The following is a 20,448-nucleotide window of genomic DNA, read 5'->3' as shown; positions in this document are numbered from 1 at the left end:
ATGTAGCACTCCTAGTTCAGGTATGATGCAAGTCACCGGGAGCAGAGAAACAACTTCCAACACTGTCCTGACAATGCAGCTTCTACTGTAAACATCTAATGGCTCCGCTGGTAAAGCCATTGTTCATTTTGGTACTGAGTCATGCAGATCAGGTAGGAGCCAGGTTCAATCTTCAATCGGGATGGCGGATTGTCATATGAGGAGAAATTGAGTAGACTAGGCCTGTATTCTCTAGAGTTTAGAAGAATGAAAGGTGATCTCATTGAAGCATACAAAATTTTATACAGGGCTCGACAGGGTAGATGCGAGGAGGATGTTTCCCCTGGCAGGGGAATCTAGAACCAGGTGTCACAGTCTCCGAATAAAGGGTAGGCCATTTAGGACTGAGATGAGGAGAAATTTCTTCACTCAGAGGGTGGTGAATCTTTGGAATTCTCTACCCCAGAGGGCTGTGGAGGCTCAGTCATTGAGTACATTCAAAACAGAGATCGATATATTTCTAGATATTAAAGGCATCAAGGGATATGGGGATGGTGCAGAAAATGGCTTTGCGGTAGAAGATCAGCCATGATCTTGTTGAATGGCGGAGCAGACCAGAGGGGCCGGATGGCCTACTCCTGCTCCTATTTCTTATGTTCTTAATCTTCAAACTATACCGAGCTGGCTGATGCCAGCCAGAACAATGTTGCAATTGGCATCAGTATTCCTGGGCTTGGGGTGGGGGGGGGGGGGGGGGTGGGCGGAGAAATGGAGAGAGAGAGGGTGAGGAAGAAAGAGAATGAAAGTTTTAACATCTGATTGCTACCCAATGAATGTGTGCATTTATGGACATTGGATAAGCATGGATTGGGCTTGTTAGTGATGGCTCCCATGATAAAATACTCAAAGTTACCTCCTCAACAATCAGTCTCCCACATTCAACCGTCCCATCACTTCAGTTCACAAAGGCAGACGCTGCCCCTCATCATATTCATCAACCCTTTACGAGAAACACTATCTTCTTCTTCAACCCTCCCAGTTCATACAGGGGGACTTTAATCTGCAATATAGACTGAACAAATCAAATAGGCAAAGGTAGTTTTGGAGGACGAGTTCATGGAATGTATTCGAAGCGGTTTGCTAGTAATATACATTGTGAAACCAACCAGGGGACAGGCTATTTTAGATCTTGTATTGTGTAATGAGATAGGGTTAATTAGTAATCTCTCAGTGAAAGAACCTCTGGGGAAGAGTGATCATAATATGATAGAATTTCATATTGAGTTTGAAAATAACATACCTAAGTCAGAAGCTAGAATCTTAGACTGAAATAAAAGCCAATTACATAGGTATGAGGGGCGAGTTGTCAAAGGTAGATTGGGAAATTAAATTGAAAGGTTTGACAGTTGAAAAGCAATGGCAAACATTTAAAGAAATATTTCAATATTCTCTACAAATATACATTCCATTGAGAAATAAAAACTCCACGGGAAGAGTGATCCACCCGTGGCTAACTAAAGAAGTTAAGGAGACTATTAGATTGAAAGAAGGGGCCTATAATGTTGCCAAGAGGAGTAATAAGCCTAGGGATGGGGAGAGTTTTAGAAACCAACAAAGGACGACCAAAAAATTGATAAAAAGAAAGAAAATAGAAAATGAAAGTAAACCAGCAAGAAATATAAAAACGGATTGTAAGAGCTTCTACAAGTACGTAAAAAGGAAGAGAGTAGAAAAAGTAAACATTTGTCCCTTAGAGGCAGAGACAGGAGAAATTATAATGGGGAAAATCAGGAAATGGCAGATGCATTAAACAAATAATTGTATCTGTCTTCACAATAGAAGACCCAAAAGGCATATCAAAAATAATGGGGAACCAAGGGGTAAATGAGAGCGAGGAACTTAAAACAATTAATATCACCAGAGAAAAAGTACTGGACAAACTAATGGGACTAAAAGCCGACAAATCCCCTGGACCTGATGGCTTACATCCGAGGGTTCTAGAAGAGGTGGCTGCAGAGATAGTGTTTACATTGGTTTTGATCTTCCAAAATTCTCTAGATTCTAGAATGGTTCAGTGGATTGGAAGACAGCAAATGTTACCCCACTATTCTAGAAAGGAGGGAGAGAGAAAACAGGGAACTACAGGCCAGTTAGCCTGACATCCGTCTTCGGGAAAATGCTGGATCCATTATTATGGAAGTGGTAACAGGGCACTTGGAAAATCATAATATGACTAGGCAGAGTCAACATGGTTTTATGAAAGGGAAATCGTGCTTGACAAATCTATTAGAGTTTTTTGAGGATGTAACTAGCAGGTAGATAAAGGAGAACCAGTGGATGTAGTATATTTGGATTTTCAAATGGCATTCGATAAGGTGCCACTTAAAAGGTTGTTACACAAGGTAAGGGCTCATGGGGTTGGGGTTAATATATGAGCATGGACAGAGGATTGGTTAAATGACAGAAAAGAGAGTTGGGATAAATGGGTCACTTTCAGGTTGGCAGGCTGTACCTAGTGAGGTGCCGCAAGGATTGGTGCTTGGGCCTCAGCTATTTACAATCTATATTAATGACTTAGCTGGGTGAGACTGTAAGCTGTGAGGAGGACACAAAGAGTCAGCAAAGGAATATAGACAGGTTAAATGAGTGGGCAAGAAGGTGGCAGATGGTGTACAATATGGAGAAATGTGAGGTTATTCACTTTGGTAGGTAGAATAGAAAAGCAGAATATTTTTTAAATGGTAAGGAACTATTAAATGTTGGTGTTCAGAGACACTTGGGTGTCCTCGTACAAGGAACACAAAAAGTTAGTATGCAGATACAGCAAACAATTAGGAAGGCAAATGGCATGTTGGCCTTTATTGCAACAGGGTTGGAGTACAAGAATAAGCAAGTCTTACTACAGTTGTACAGGGCATTGGTGAGACCTCACCTGGAGTACTGCGTACAGTTTTGGTTTCCTTACCTAAGGAAGGATATACTTGTCTTAGAGGCGGTTCAACGAAGGTTCACTTGATTAATTCCTGGGATGAGAGGGTTGTCCTATGACGGGAGGTGGAGTAGAATAGGCCTATACTCTCTGGAATTTAGAAGAATGAGAGGTGATCTCATTGAAACATATAAGATTGTTAGGGGGCTTGACAGGGTAGATGCTGAGAGATTGTTTCCCCTGGCTAGAGTGTCTAGAACTAGGGGGCATAGTCGCAGGATATGGGATCAGCCATTCAAGACTGAGATGAGGAGGAATTTCTTCATGCAGAGGGTTGTGAATCTTTGGAATTATCTACCCCAGGGGGCTGTAGATGCTGAGTCATTGAACATATTCAAGGCTGAGATTGATAGATTTTTGGACTCTTGGGGAATCAAGGGATATGGGGACCGGGAGGGAAAGTGGAGTTGAGGTCGAAGATCAGCCGTGATCTGATTGAATGGCGGAGCAGGCTTGAGGGACCATATAGTCTAGTCCTGCTCCTATTTCTTATGTTCTTACATAGGCATTTTTTTTGTGCTCCCTCTCTCAACAATTGAACTTGGCTCTTCTCCCTGTCCAACCCACTAAAGCTGGCACCCTTCACCCACCCCACCAGTTCAAATCGGCACTCTTCCCTCTCTCCCCCAAGAGTTCAAGCTGGCACTCTGTCTCTCCAGTTCATGCTGGCAATTGCTCTCCCCACTCCCTTTCAATAAATGCTGGTACATTCCTTCCTCTTCCACCCCAAAGCATTGCTCCCAGGATCCCCCCGCTCCCTTAAAGCACCGCTCCCAGCTCTCGCTCTCTTCCATTCATTACCATCATTCCTCCTTCCCTTTTCTCCCATTCACTACCATCCATTTCTCCCATTCACTACCATCCATTTCTCCCATTCACTACCATCCATCATCCATTCCTTCACCCCCACCTGCTCCTACTTGGTCTGGTTAATGCATAGGTTCTTATCTATTCTCTGCACCATTCACAGTGACCTCAGGAGAGCTCCTGGCTACCCTAAACAGAGACCATAATCCCAGTATTTAGTGCAGGAGCACAGCGATCACGGCAAGAACCTGCTCCTGTGCACAACCTACAGGACTCAAACAGCAGAATTGAGGGCTAGAGAAAGAGTAGCTTGGCACCTCTGATCTTTGTCAGCAAATGTGATCAGGCCCCCAAACAGTGACGGTATGAGACAACTGCTCCTTCCTTCACTTTTTCAAAACAGAGCTCAATTAAAAGAAGCTGCTGAGAGGCTGGAAGACAGTCTCCCTTTCTATTGAGGGAGCTTCTCCAGGATAAGATTAAGCAGACATTAACTTAGACTTGTGAATATTATTGGCAATTCTATTTTCAGGGAGAATTGGACCAGCCAGATCAGAATTCCTTCAGCAGAATCCAGGGAGAAATGGTTATTCCCATTTGGAGTTTAAATAACCATCAGCAACATTAAGGAAGTATACCAATTTGAGCTGCAAATGGCATTTTCATGCACAGTGAGGACTTCTGGGAGGCAGAATGATGAACATAAATTAGTATCAGCCTCCATGACCATACCAGTGAAGCACATGCACGCTGCACCTTTGAACAAACATGAGCCAGGGAGGGTTTCCTGACATGCTTCAGTTTGGGCACTAAGAATCAATTCTGGAGGTGAAAACCATCTCTTCAGACAATGGTCAGGTGGATCAGCCCAGCACCTCTGCACATCAGCAGTTCTCTATTTGGAGTCGGTCTCAGTTAAATTAACTTTTTGTAGCAATTTCATTTATATAACCCCTTCAACATAATAAAATGTCACGAAGTGTTTCACAAAAACGAGACGCACATCAGCTTTTAATCTGAACAAATCTATGCAATCAAAGTTTCAGAAATTTGACTCCAATACACCAATAGCAGTGCTCTCGGAGGCAATAACCAACTTAATTTTTATTTTTGTTGATTATTATAAGGCTCATATCTAGACATAACTGGTGTAAAGGACCCATCATTCAGCCATCTTTCTTTGATGTTCCAGGGAGGTAAACTAGGGCATGATATGGCCATCTTATCAAGACCATTGATTTGGATGACTTTGAATTGTTCCAAGTGCATTATTTTCTGCATCCTATATAACGCTCAACTATTTCACCACTGGACAAAGGTATACTGCAGTTAACAATGGGCAGAACTAGCTCTGAGCTTTCTTGAGGATTCCTAATCCTCCACCACCTTTTCCAACTATTGTTAACACTCATTTGATCAGATGTGGTTACCAAATCAAGGATGTTGGTAACTGACTAGCAGAGGTGGCTGGGCAATAATGCGGTCAATGCTTTTGGATAGAGTTACTGACTTCAGTGAGGATAATATAGTGATTGTTCAATTCTGCCCGGAGTGATCAATCACCATTCATGCCTGTGGACTGGAAGTTAACCACCTTGTAGAGGATTGCAACATCGTTGAAAAGACCATCACTTCTGATTTCAATTTGCCAGATTATTGAAGGTAAAAACCAGAAGGCACCAAGCATTTTGCCCTGAAGAATTCCTCTGTAGGTGTTGCACTAACAAGATGAGCATTCACACATCATGACCCAATCCTTGCACCATCTGTTAAAGTCACCTATGAAGGTCAACAGCTCATCAGAGAGGCCCTACAGAATGAATTGGGCACACCAGTAAAAATCAGCACCCAACCAGGACACCCAAACTAGTCAATTCCCACCTCTTCAAAAGCCTGTTCACAGAACTTTATATGAATGATTACAATCCAGATAACCTCAAAAGAGCTGCCCCTCAATCTACAGTAATTCCCAGTAGCAAAGCTCAAGATAATTTTGCCATCTGTGCCTTCACAGTTTGCCCAATTTAAGTTTAACCTTTTATTCAAAAAAAAAATCCAGGAATTTAATTACACAAATTTAATAATGTGGATTTTATATTACAATCCTTACTGATGTGTTAGGCATTTAAAAAAAAACTAGCGTATGTGGTGCAGTAGAAGGTAGACATACCTATATTGATCGCAGTTTCTTGTTTGTCACCTGTCAGGACCCATATTTTGATTTCAGCTTTCATTAGTGTTGCTATGGTTTCAGGTACTCCATTTTGAAGACGATCTTCAATGGCAGTTGCTCCCAGTAGCAGCAGATTCTGAAAAATAGGTTTATGAAAAAAAAAGGTGTTACACAGATATTCAAGTTTACTTCTGATAAGCAATTCTATTATTTTACATGGAATGGAGGTGAGACTAATGGGTAGGTATCTGTCTGCGGATGTTCAATCGCCCCTGTAGTCACAAGTCAGAGGCCAATTGTTTTATTCCTATCACTGAAATCAGCTAACTCAGCACAGACTAAGGATCAAACCTAAAGCTCCAGGTTCGCATGATTTACTGCCACACCACATAGTGCAAATACTGAGCCATCAAAAGGAACAACATTCACTTCAAGATCTAAAATGGAGACCAAGCATAAAAGTATCCTACAGTGTCGGACTCTGTTTCTCAAGATATTCACTCGTCTTTCACTATATGAGTAGATTTTATTTACTAATCCCTAATTTCTTTCTCTTTCACTTAGTACTCATATAGTTAAATGTAATTCTTGTTAAATCAAACAAACTAAACTTTTGAAGCTGGAAAAACTAAACAGTGCTGCACTCTGCTGGATATAATTGAAATAACATCTTCTTTTACATGGAAACAGGCCGTTCACCCTACCAATCTAGGTTGGTATTTATCCTCCATGAGCAGAAGTCCTGATCGCACATGCCCGCCCTGTTCCCATATCTCTTTATTCCCTTTTCTTTCAACTACCTATCTAACCTATTCTTAAATGTTCACATCATCTCTGCTTCAATCACCAACTGTGGTAGTGAATTCCAGTCTCAAACTTCTGTGGAAAATGTTTCTCCTGCTCTTACATTTAATCGTATATCTATGTCCCCTTGTTCTAGACCCCTCACCCACTGGAAACAGTCCGTTTCTGTCCATTGAACCCGGAAGTGGGCGGGTTGGAGTAGGGCTCCAGACCCACCCCGGGAATCCCCAATTTTCGCAGCCCCCCCCCCGCCACGAACGCACCCACCTGGAGGTGTGAAAATCGAGCCCATTGTGTCCCATCCCACTATAATTTTAAACACCTCGATCATATCATGCCATAATCTCCTCTGTTCTAATGAAAACAGCCCCAATTTTTCAATCTTTCTTTGTATTTGAATTTGCTCATACCAGGCAGCATCCCAGTGAATCTGCACTGTTCCCTCTCTATTGCATCAACATCCTTCCTGTAGTGTGGAGCCCAAAACTGCACACGGTACTCCGACTGTGGTCTTAGTAAGGTTTTATATAGATTTCCCATTACATTATTACTTGTATGTTCTACACTTCTTACCATGAAACCAAGCATTCCATTCCTTTTTTTTTAAATGCCTTATCCTCTTGTGCTGCTTTTAATGTCATGAATCTGAACCCCCAAAATCCCTCTGGTCTTCCACATTACCCAGCTTTCTGCCCCCCGCCATCCCCAAGTTTAATTATTACTTTTTAAAAAAACGTAAATTGTACCACCTCACAATTACTGACATTGAATTCCATCGGTCACTTCTATGCCCATTCCACCATCTTATCCAGATCCCCTTGCAGCTTCCTTTGGTCCTCAGAGTTATTTATTCTGCTTCCTATTTTAGTAGGTCTGCAAATTTGGACACCACTCCCCTAGCACTATACTTCTTCAATCAATAAAATGTTCTTTGTATCTATGCCACACACACCCACAATGAAATGTTGTAGTAAGCTCTGACAAAACAATTCTTTGTAAATTTATATTTCCCTCCCTTAAGAAGAAAACCTCCCTTCTTTAAGTCATCTCCAATCCTCAGTCAAGAAGGTAGTCAGCCAACCTTCCCTCAGGCCTCTGCATCTATGTACTCTGTTACTCTAGCTGCTATTCTACCATGCCAAAGACCCATTCCAGTGGCACTGGCTCCCGAAGCCAGCCACAAACTGGAAATAAACTTGCCAGCATTTGTTCAGCAACAGCCAGGAAAACTCAATAAAAATACATCTTCCCAGTGGCTGGCCGTAGCAATTCCTGGCCACTTTACTTTTGGGTTGCAGCCGGTGAAGTGAGACATGCACATTGGGACCTTGCTGGGGTCAGAGACTTGTTAGTGTCCTTCATGCTCTCCCTCCTTCCCACTGTGGAAGTGCTGTGGTTCTGTCCCACATACAGTCAGCAGAAGCACTTGCAGTAATACAGCAGTAGTCAGCTCTCACCTTTTCTATGACTTCATAGCACTCCTCTAGCTTGGTGGCTCTGTGCTGAAGAGCTATGCTGGCTTTGTTATAAATTCGTGTCCAATGCTTGTAGTCTTCCAATTCCAGATCAGTATATGCAAAACACAATGTCCTTAAACCTGAAAAGTAGTAAAATAATTTCAGCGCTAAATATTAAACTTTGAATTGCAAGAAATAATATTGTCCAGTGGAGTAAAGCTCACTCAAAATTAGTTTCAGAGAGAGAGAGTAACTGAAGTTATTTTACTATAAGACAAAGAGGAGGGAAAGGAGGGAGTGAGAACAAGTGACCTGGGAGAGAGCACGAGCATGAAAAAAGGGCTACAACAAATGTGAGAGAAAGTACATAGAGTGCAAGGGAGAGATGTTTTTAAAAAAAATTCTGCTTCTTAGCATCTATCATCCAACTGCTAGGCTTTTGCTTGGGCAGTCAATGGTGCCCTTTAGCTGACCAGCAAAAGTACAATGACTGATGACTCCTGAGGGGAAAAAAAGGGAAAAATCATCTTTGTTTTTTAAATAAAATCAGCTTTCTTTCTAAACTTGTACCTTCTTACACACTCTCTCTCTCTCCAATAATTACACTCTCTCACACTATGTTTGAACACTTTAACTGGGAAAGCAGCAGGATACGCCAGTTTCTCTCTCCTCTTTACTTCCAGTGTCCAAACTCATGTTGCCTGGTCAAAAACTGATGAAACATGCTTAACTGAGGAAAAGGAGTCAGACAGGCAGCTCATTTAAGCAGCACGAAAGATTATCTCCTCATGCAAATTCACATTTACATTACAGGAGAGCTGCCAACTCGAGAGACATAGACCTCTCTCCATGGGCTGCACTCCATAATATAAACAAGCCCAGCTTCTAGCCATCGATGAAATCGTAACCCACAAAACGTCAGGATATGGGATCCAGTTTCAGCCAAGGCATTTTTATATCACACAAGTGAAGCTCATAGGAGACACACAGGTCTCCCTCTGTCAGCTGCAGCCCATAGTATAAATGTCTCCACATACCGATAGTTGACAGCACTGTTAAGACATGAAAATGTGGTTCAACAAATGTGCCCTTTGATTAAGAGCAGCCAGCTGCACAATAAAAACATGGGAAGCTGGACCCCTTGTAGTTCCACTGATTTAGAATTTGGGTCCTTCCATTGCAAAGTGTCATTCGCAGCTAACTAAGTAACTGGAGCGAGTGACGCATGGAGCTCAGGGTCCCTAGACAGGAACAACAAAAGAAAGATGCATAAAACAGACCTGGTCCTACACAATTGTTCTTTGTAGGTCTTTATGTAGAAGTTGAGATGAGCATACCCATGGAGACCGGCTCCCCAGCCTAAGTGTAAGCAGGAGAGTAGCACACAGGCATAGCTCTCCCATAACTGGATGCCATGTTAAGCACGAATATAAAAACCCCTTAATACAAAGCTTCAGATAAGTTCCAGTTAACAAATAAAGTTGGCGCACAAGCTGTGAGCCTTCAGGAACTAAGCCTGGTATCTTCACAGTATAGGGGGTGGCAGCACAATGCACAGTTGTAGTGCAGCAGCTGCAACGCAAGTGGTGGATTTGCATCTCATGTTCCTCATACTGTGAGTCTCCTATCACAACTCTGCCTCCGGGGTTACCTTTCTACATGAAGGTCACCATCCCAGGCAGCTCACAAGCACCTTCTGATTCTGTCTGAAGACAGAAGCATGCAACCGCTGTTTTGCCTGCTTACCTACCTACCCACCCAGTACGGGGCAGTGCGTGGCACAAAGATATCTACAGATAGAGAAAATAAATCCCATGAAAATGGCCAGAGGACTCACACGGAGAGCAACATCTCAGCGTATTCTCTCAAATGCATTTGTCGCTCTCAACTCCTTCCTCTGAAATTGTCCTCCAATTAGAAGAGGGGGAAAACCAGATGCAGGCAGCTGCACAGTTTTGGTGCCAGGAATCCTCAATACTCTGCTGAACCTGAGACACACAACACCTTGTCTGCAGAAAACATCTCCAACCTAGTCAAGGACTGGATGGAAAATACATGCAAAATGTTCAACAATATTGAACTGGTGATCCCTTGGTTTGACAACCCACTGCATATTTAGAAAGAGACAGTTCATAGAATCATACAGGCCAGGAGGCCGCCATTCAACCCATTGCACCTGTGCCGGCTCTTTGAAAGAGCTAGCCAATTAGTCCCATTCCCCTGCTCTTTCCCCGTAGCCCTGAAATGTTTTCCTTTTCAAGTATTTATCTAATTCTCTTTTGAAAGTTACAATTGAATCTACTTCCACCACCCTTTCAAGCAGTGCATTCCAGATCATTACAACTCGCTGCGTAAAAAAAGTTCCCATCTCCCCTCTGGTTCTTGTGCCAATCATCTTAAATCTGTGACCTCTGGTTACTGACACCCCTGCCAGTGGAAACGGTTTCTCCTTATTTACTCTATCAAAACTCTTCATGATTTTGAACACCTCTATTAAATCTCCCCATAACCTTCTCTGCTCAAAGGAGAACAATCCCAGCTTCTCTCGTCTCTCCTTATAATTGAAGTTGTTGAATATTTTTCATGAATTGGTAATATATATCATCCATTTCAATATTTACTTTTACTTTCCACTTCAAAATGGAATGTGAAGTCTGATTTTAGCCAAGTATCTATGAATAAGAAATTTGTATTGTGGTGCAATGGAAGAAACAAACATTTTTTAATCAACACGTAAGCATCTCAAATAAAAGGACACCATGTGTAGTAATGCTGTTTAACCAGCAGGTGGCTCCAGTTCAGCTGTCTTATTAGTGACTTAAATTTTAATGCATCACGGCTGTTTGCTAGCAATTTTCCTTGTTGGCCAATTGTTAGCTGGAATCTCAGGAACATTTAACAGCCTAGAGAAATTCTTATTTGCAATATTCTGAAGTACAAAAAATCTGTGAGACATTACAGCGTTGTGATTTAGGAAGGTAAGATTCTGATAAATACTGGCTCACTATACTGTGCAATGAAAAGAACCACCATGTGTTTTGCTGGTCAGTGTAAATTTGCCACTATTTTTTTCCAGGGCTGGATGTGATCAAACACTCATCTATATCATGTAGTGCGTATTTTTTCCAGAGTTTTCTTACCTTCTGTAGCAAACTGTTCAAGGTGATTTAACGTCTGAACTCTATGACTTGACAATTCAGCGAGTCTTTCAAAAATGACATCATCCTGTTAAATAGCAAAACATTCATTTATATCATCTTTTAAATATTTTACCTAAATTCTGTAGGACTGCAAGATGATTTGTTTTGAAAATTGAAACTATTTTCTGGGCTCTGGAGAATCTAACTGAAAACTGTCATTCGTGGGAGTTGAAAAACTCATTACCCTGAGGATCTGCACTTTTGGAATCATAAGGCAAATATTAATCATAAGTCTAACAGGCTGCTGCAAATACTGTGCAACATAGTAATACTGTATTACTCAATTTTCACCAATAAAAGATGATGATGCATTAATTGGTGCACCTTCCAACTAGAACTATGATGGTAATTAACTGAGCAGACCCCAATGTTTTGAGCATGTTAGGTGAGGACCTGGAGAGATAATTGGCCTCTGACCTGTATGGATGCAAGGCTGCATTCTATGTAATTTTTTTTTGGGTACTGAAATTCATTTGTAACTTTCAAGGTATGTATATAAAATTGTACAGCTAAATGATAAGAACTCTCTGGTTCTCAGTCAGGAACAGTGTTGTAGTGCACACTAACCTACGAGAACAGGTCACGAAACATCAGTGGTAAGGCTTAATCTAAAGAAATTTAAAAAAAATATGATTTCCTCCTCTCTCCTAAATTCTCTGATTCGTGCTGTGATACTGTTCCATGGGTGCCAGCTACTCTGTGTCTAAACCTAGCAAGTGGGTGTCACCAGGATATTCCACTACCCGGATCGGGTCTGATCCTGCCATTAACTGATGCTCACATGTACACATTTTCTAGCAAGGGTCGCTAGATAACCATCAGGAGCTGGAACTCTTAACTCTTTTCCCCGCCTAGCCCAAAGGTACTGAGGCTAACAGTAGTGTTCTGCCTGCCATGCCAGCTGAGATCAACCAACTGTCTCAGCTCAGACCAGGGAGGAAACAGGGGACCTTCTGGATCTATATGCCTCAGTATCCCACTGTCCAATGCAATTACCCAGTTAAGTGGGAAGCTCCTACTCTGAAGATGTTTTTGTCTGGCAGTAGTTTATTTTAAGTGCAAGGCAGTGTGTGTGTGGTGATGGAGATGGACTTTAAAACAAAATTATTAATCTTGCCTTATTTTGAACAAAATAGAAACCAGGCTTAAGGGAGCATATAGAACCAAAGAGCATTTAATTACTACCAGTATTTACAGTATGCTGATTGACATTCCAGATGATATCAACTATCTCAGCACAGACCAGAGTCAAAACCTGGAACCTTGCAGCATTTGTGCACCCAGAATTTCATAAAACATGAACAGAATGGTTTTTTTTAAAATGTACAGTCGTAACACCCATCACAAATGCTCTAAATTCTCCAGGAACACAAAATGTGTTCAAATAAACATTTACTTTTGTAAAAAACCAGAAGAGTAATCATGGTAGTTTACATTCTCACAAATTAGCATCATTTTGTGCATAGTTGAAAGCATTGACAGCAACGAAGACACTTACTGCTCCTTTGCAGTAGAGTCGGATCTTTCCTGATGGCATCTTAACGATCACTGACATTCGCTTCCTGCTGCTATTGGATGGAAAAGTAAAAGGAAATTTGCTTTATACGATTATGAATAAAAAGTTGAGCTTCATGATTCTATTTTTCCATAATACATAACTGTTCCTAGTAATTGTGGATTACTAACTGATAAAGTTGCAGTGTTACGGCACAATTCTTAATTTTTCACTGTGCACATTATCAGCATCAAGTGCAGAGAGTACACCACTGGTGTCGGTCCTCAAAACTATAACCCAATAACCTGGACACAATAAAATTAGCCCCAAAAGATTCCACAGTTTATGCCTACAATAAGAAAGTTTTATGGATGTACGAATGAATGTAGAATTGTGAAGTTCCCATTTTCTTTCAGAGTTGTCTGTGATAACAATACGGTATTATTGCTCACTATTACCAGGGACCATTCAAGCCCAAAAATCACATTCCGTTTCAGACAAGGCTGCCATGACGGTTCAATAATGAAAATGTTAGCAACTTGAAAAAACTAACCATTTAAAAGTTGTAATGTAAAGTTTAAGTTAAGCTATCGAGAAACATTTAAAAGCTCAAAATCTAACAAAGTTTAAGCAACAAGTAGCCACAAGACAGTTTTGAGAAGCCTCGGTCTGCATCACTCTGGGATTGGATTTATAACCAGCCCCATTTTATTCATCTGATTAATGAGGACTAGATAAGTAAGGAATCAGATGCATCAGTTGCAGAGGCCTATTCAGTTCCAATTTCATTTTTATTTTATCCATGAGGAACTACAAGAAAGATCATCCAGTATTATTTTTTAAAAATGGTGACGAGAAGTTATCCTCATGTTCTAATCATTCTGGGGTTCAGATGATGGTTATGAACATAATTATGTCAATGAGATCCTCAATGAGATTACTGCCTTCTTTCAAATCCCAGTTTTCCAGTATTTGGTTTAATTATTTATGTTTATCACAGCTTTAATTAAACACCATCTCTTTCACATATCCCATTACTGAACCACTTTTTCATCATTTAACAGTCAAACACAAAAAACCCAACCAATATCTTCTACTCTTGGTCTAATCTGTATTGTTTTCCCTGTACACCAATCACCGCACTTAAAAGTAATTCATTGTGTGAAGGTTTATGAGATATTTTGATGCCGTAATTAAGCAATTTATCTTCCATGCAGTTACTTCAAAGTGACTTGGAATTGTGATGTACTAAACGATAGATGCACTACCTGGAAAATTCCAAAACATTGAGGAGTTCATAGGTCAACTCTTCTCCCATCTGGTAAATGGTAAATAAAAACAAGTCATTTTTGTCTGGCTTGCAATTTTAACTTCTCAGGTATATATTGATGTATGTTGAACCTCAGCAAACAAAGCACACACAACACATGGCAAAACAAATAATGCATTCTTAACATTTCACATAGATAATTCCACAAAAAATAGACAACACAATTTCTCAGTTTTTAAAAAAAAAATAGCATATATTGAAATACATGAAGATTCCAATGCCTAAAATGAAGTAGCCCAATAAATAATTAAGGAACATATGAATATAGGCAGGAAAAGGCCATCAAGCCTGTCCCAACTCATACGCACCATCAACTGTCCAACCCTTCAGCCACACAAGCTCCAGCGAAATCAGTGAACAGGTTTACTCACAGCGTCTATAATGACAGAATCAGGCGTTCTTCCAGTGAAGACAAATCCAAACTTCCTGGCGGCTTTTACCAACGAGTTTTCATCTGCGCAAAAGCACATCTGTCAGCAGCCGTGCAAATAAGCATGTAGGACTACCACCATAATTAATAAAAAAAAGCATCTAGTGACCCTTTCTCTGAATCCATCGCCAAGACCGCTTACCTCCACCCCCACAATATTGCCTGCCTCCTCCTTGAGCTCACCGTCATACTTATCCGTACTCTAGTGTCAGCCGTGGCTCAGTGTAGCACTCTGACCCGAGAGTCAGAAGGTTGTGGGTTACAATTCCACTCCAGAGACTTAAGCACATAATCTAGGCTAACATTTTAGTGCAGTACTGAGGGAATTCTGCGCTGCTGGAGGTGCCGTCTTTCAAATGAGACATTAAACTGAGGCCTCGTCTGCCCTTTCAGCTGGATGTAAAAGTTGTCACGGCAATCTTCAAAGTAGAGCTGAGGTGTTTGCCAGGTGACCTGGCCAATCTTTATCCATCAACCAACACAACCAAAAAACAGATTATCTGGTAATTTATCTCATTGCTGTTTGTGAATCTTGCTGTGCACAAATTAGCTGCTGTGTTTCCTAACATTACAACAGTATGCTACATTTCAAAAGTAATTAATTGACTTTAAAATGTTTTGGGAATACAATGAACAAAGGCTCTATAAAATATAAGTTCTTTCTTTCTCTAGACTTGATATCTCCAAGGAGCTCCTCATTGGTCTGCCAAGTTCCAACTTCTGCAAACTCATTCAAAATTCCTTCTTCCATACCTTGCCCTGTCCCACTCACTCATCACCCTACCTCATTTACCACCTCCAAAGGCATTGCATTCAAAATCCCTATCTTCATTTACAAATCCCATTTGACTTTGGCAATATGCTCCTGCTTTATGTCCCAGCCTGCACCCTTCAATCCTCCAACTCTGTACCACCAATAGAGATTGGAGGGAGGGGAGATGTACTGGGAGACAATCAACTCTACCAGCCCTAATTTCTCTGGAACTCCCTCCATAAACCCCTCTTACTTTGCTACCTTGTTCCACTTTTTCTCCAAAACATATCTTATCCTCCATATTTTCTGCCCTCTCTACCTGTTTAACTTTTGCTCCACATTCATTTCTACTGTGAAGCACCTTAGGACGTTTTCAATGTTGAAGGCACCATATAAACACGAGGTGTAATTACAACCAAATTATGAATTAGCGTAGATGATTAAACAGATGATCGAGAAGATAAGCTACAGCAATTCGATGCTCAGGTAAATCTTGTATCACTGCAGTACTAATCATGTGATGCCATATGCATCAGTTTTTACATCGCTACTATCTTTATTATCATGGGCTCGATGGGCCAAATGGCCTCCTTCAGTGCTGTAACCATTCCAGGATTATCCTTCCACTTATATCAATCCACTTCTACCACGTTCAGTCTGCCCTCTATGCAATGGTTAGAAACAAGATTTAAAAACAATTATCTATTTGGAAGACAGTAATTCCATGGCCAGACAGGCTGTGAAGCAAAAGAAGCATATTAGAAAATAAGGGAAAAGAATGATGGAAGCATGAGAAGGAAAAAAAAAAATCAGACTTTAATGTCCCGTGTGGCTCACGTGACTGACACAGCTTATGAGGCAATGCCCCATTTATATGGCTTGCAACTAAAATGGTCCAGCGTTATGCTTGTGCTGATGCTCAAGTGAACAATGAACATCAGAACTCCCAATATCGAACTGCTACCTTACAATCATCTCCCACTGATTTGTATTGCAGCGATGCAAGATTTATCTGAGCAGCAAATTACTGAGAAATAGTAATCTAGGTAACCCATCTTCTCGATCATCATAGGTAGCTGACTAGTAATTCACTGCCAGCTACCTATGCATATGCAATAGATTGGGACAAAATTACACTTAACAGGACTGACTACCTCAGCAGACCTGTTGCACATGTGTACAATGATCTAATATCATCAGTCATAAATGAACATAAACAGATAACTAAAATACCTGAGTTTTAATAAATTAAATACCCAATGGAAACAAAGATAAATATCAGTTCCTGCATTGGTGTGTTAATGGTTCTTTATTTGCTAGCAGTTCCTGCCTGTGATGTATCGAACCCCACTGCTCAATCCCCAGTACAAATGACAGTTGTTGTGGTTGTGGCTGAAGGTACAGAGGAAGACCCAGCTGTTGATGGCTTCCAGCCAGAAGATAACTAAGAGGACCAGATAGTGGTCAAGTACAACTTGAAAATATTGACACTGGAACCCAAACAAAGCAACAAGCCTGCACAGCTGTAGGGAGCTCATCCAATGATACCCTGTACAGAAACATGCTCAAGCTCAACCATAGAATGCTACAGAAGCACACAATGCCCTGAAACTTTCCTGCACAAAACTGCCAGAGCAGCGAAAGGAACAGAACTTATTGCTCCTCAATCGGGAAAGCATGACAAGTTGGAATCCACTCTGTAAAGTCAAGACAGTTGAGAGGTGTCTCTGTGTACATTTGTGTAAGAGTTATTTAAAACAAGATGAAAGCAAATTAAGCACATGACATTGCTTTGAATTTGGTCAATGAGAGACTCCTTAGCAATTCAGTGTTCCGGATTGTGCCTCATTGTATCATTGAATTCCACTGAAGTACACCAAAACTATGCGAGGAGTCAAGCTGATGCTTGGTAAGTGCATAGACCATGGATTCAACTGTGCATTGATCTTGATTCTACTTTTATCACTTGCAGTTTCTCAAGTTCATATTCTAGTTATCTCACCCGGAGATGAAGCCTGGTAGTTAATCGTGTTGCCATCTTTTTCAGGAACTACTGTGTGGCAAATTGCCATCATACTAAGAAATTCCCGGATCTCGGCGGATGTTGCCTGAAATGAAGCAAACGTAACGGGTGTGAACCACTGACTCAAGAGGTCTTTATGTCCCTTTTTATTGGCCTAGTCTGAAAACTTATTTATCTGAACATCATACATATTTTCAAACTTCACATTCTATTGAGAATCCACACTGCTCTCATTTACACTACAGATACTTGCGATGCATTTATACAACAACTTCCGATCGACGTGCTTACATGCCCATGCGTAGCTCTTCTAAAATTTTAATGTTTAGGTAACAAGAGCAGGAGCAACTGCACTCTCACCATTTAAACCAGCTCCAGGAAAATTTCCAGTGCCCAAGTACTTTGTAGGCTCCATGCAGTGTCAAACCCAAGTACTGCAGGGCTGCCTCGTCTGGGGTCTCACACCTTTTCTGAGGTAGGTTGGAACCTGACTACAGAGTTACACTGATGCCTTGACATCACTGCAAAGCAGAAACTGCTCTGCAACAACAGTGCAGTCAAACACAGTTAGGGAGCTTGTGGAGCAACAGGTCACCTCCACAAAGACTGGAAACAAGCAGTTCCAAAAGCTCTGGCTGCTCCACATCCTCCATTCTATCATACCAGTTCCAGATTTACTGTAGCGTCAACCCTCCAATTTGAGATACAGCTTGGTCACTTGAACAATGCGGTTTGAACTGTTAATCCAGAAAATAGAAAGTTTGATCTTCAACCTACTCGCTTCACTTTAGGAGCTCTTTGCTAGGCTTCCATCGTGTGTGTACATAGTATTGTTAGATTGTATTCACAACTCTGTTCAGAAAAAGCAATAGCAATTGCTAGAATTAAAAATATACATACAAAATATGTGCAAGGTACTGACTGAAGATTGAAAATGTTGACAAATCTGGAAAATTGATTACAGACAACTTGCTGAAGGCATAACCCAAATGCTTGGAGCACACAGTGTAGAAAAATGGAAGCAGTGCACAGAGATACAGAACTACTTTAATATAGTAGTTGAATTGCTACCTGAAAGGTAGAAACAAACAAAGAGCAAGAAGGCTGCCTGTTAATTTGTGATACAAGCTAAAAAGGGGCTGATCTTGCCAAAAAACAGAGCCGTCTTTTTACACTGAACCCAGCTATTACCGTGATAATGGAACTCAATTCAAAATTACAGTATGTCCTATTGAACAGTTAATAGTGATTTGTTGTAATTCCAAAACCAACTTTTTTCTCCAAATGGTTAACAATCATCTTATCCTTGAAAACATCAAAGTGGTAAAATAAACTCATTATTGGTTGCACTTTGCTCAGAGTTGTGTTGTGTTTTTTTCAGCCTTGACATCTTTGGAAAAGCCAAGAGTTAACTGGGTTCATGAAATTGTGTTGGGTCATGTGGAACAAGAGTGAGACAAACTAGGCATCAAAAAAAACCTGTGCACAAACATAAATTTTAATCTGTTATTCCCACAGACCAATGATAGCATTTACAAACAAATCAATATAAACTACTTCAGACTGACTTGAAAATTGAAAAAACAAATAAAATAGGTCATTTTTATTGAGTACAACTCAATCTCTTGAGCTGATATGCTATACTTCCTTCACATTGGAGAATGGAGTAGAAGGCATTCCATGCCTCCTACTCCATTCTGATGTTCAGGGGTCACTTGCTTCTTTTTACCATCACGACAATGCATCACATCAGTTAAATAGCAGACATACTTGAATCCATGGCCTGCTATCTTCATCGGTGCTGATTGGTTGGTGGACATGTTGGCTACATGTACATTGCACATAACATGCCCAAGCTCCCAACAGAACAGGAACCCGTAGATTTTGTGAAGTATTTCATTGTGTACAACTAAGCATCTCCGTTTTTTCATCCTTCTCTACACACCAGTGGATACCAATCCACTACACACATACTTTGGATTCTGAACAAATGCTAAGGTTTTTCCACATTAAATGTTATTAACTGCTATTCCTTAGTCAATATGCTTAACTTATCATCTAGCCAAAAGTTTGGTGTCATGAGCAGAATTACTTTCATCACTTTAAGTATACTTATGCGAATCATTTGCTAACATTGTGAACAATAAAGGACCTAGAACAGACAACTTCAATCACAATTGCCCAGGTACACTGTTCTTCATTTTCTATTGCCAAGCCATTCAATCTCACAAGCTAATTTCCCAGTAAAGCAATGCCAAAAGCAGTACCATTTTCTCAGTTGTTGTAGGTCACTATTACACGTTACTACGCAAATATAATACAACTGACTAAATCAAAAATTTGCATGACCTACAAAAAAGGAAAATACCTTTTGTATACTATCATAATGCATGCAGGATTAGTAAAGAAATGCAGGAGAGCAAATGTCAGCATTTCAATGAGCTGTAACCAAATTGCTTCAGATCAACAATGGCAACTGATCCTGATATTTATAAAACACAGCTTCGATTGTAGTAGTTTTTAATGAATGCATGGAAACACAAATCTGTTACTCTACCAACAGGATCAGCTGTTTATTTTGGACACACACTTTGATCTATTTTGTTAAATCTTTCAAACTGAAACTGTTATAGATCTGACAAACAACTATGCTCTATTATGTGTACACACATTAATGGCATAATACAGCATAGTGTTATCAGCTTGGGTTACCATAATTAGCTGCATCACAGTAGAGTGTTTTTGGTCTCTGCTTCAATTCTCTAGCCATATGTTAAATGAAACCTGATTTAATGACTTGTTTGTACCTCATTCACCTTGATTGTTTTAGATTTTTCTCACGATAGTGATGTGATATTATTTAGAGGCAATGTTATTTATGGCACTGGTATGTTTCTTTGTGGTATTCCTCCAGCCCCAAGGCAGTGCAGATGTTGAACAATTCTAATTTTAAATATCATAGAATGAACAGTTGGAGAAATTCCACCTACCTACACTTCAAAAACAA

The 20,448-nt window shown here is 40.5% G+C and overlaps 1 protein-coding gene across 3 annotated transcripts in view; it reads right to left on the bottom strand.

The window, feature by feature from the left end:
* The window catches only part of atp8a2 (ATPase phospholipid transporting 8A2), a 450,298-nt gene that overhangs the window by 257,395 nt on the left and 172,455 nt on the right, over positions 1-20,448 (bottom strand). For all 3 annotated transcript variants that reach the window (XM_067986025.1, XM_067986027.1, XM_067986028.1), the window contains exons 17-23: positions 17,421-17,526; positions 14,606-14,688; positions 14,173-14,222; positions 12,908-12,977; positions 11,350-11,434; positions 8,210-8,349; positions 5,946-6,084 (exon numbers count right to left, since the gene is read on the bottom strand). In XM_067986025.1, the coding sequence (XP_067842126.1) occupies positions 5,946-6,084; positions 8,210-8,349; positions 11,350-11,434; positions 12,908-12,977; positions 14,173-14,222; positions 14,606-14,688; positions 17,421-17,526 (673 nt within the window). The remainder of the gene's footprint in view (positions 1-5,945; positions 6,085-8,209; positions 8,350-11,349; positions 11,435-12,907; positions 12,978-14,172; positions 14,223-14,605; positions 14,689-17,420; positions 17,527-20,448) is intronic.

The sequence above is a fragment of the Heptranchias perlo genome, chromosome 6 (genome assembly GCF_035084215.1).
Source record: "Heptranchias perlo isolate sHepPer1 chromosome 6, sHepPer1.hap1, whole genome shotgun sequence".
Taxonomy (NCBI): Eukaryota; Metazoa; Chordata; class Chondrichthyes; order Hexanchiformes; family Hexanchidae; genus Heptranchias; species Heptranchias perlo.
This window is presented reverse-complemented; position numbering and strand designations above follow the sequence as displayed.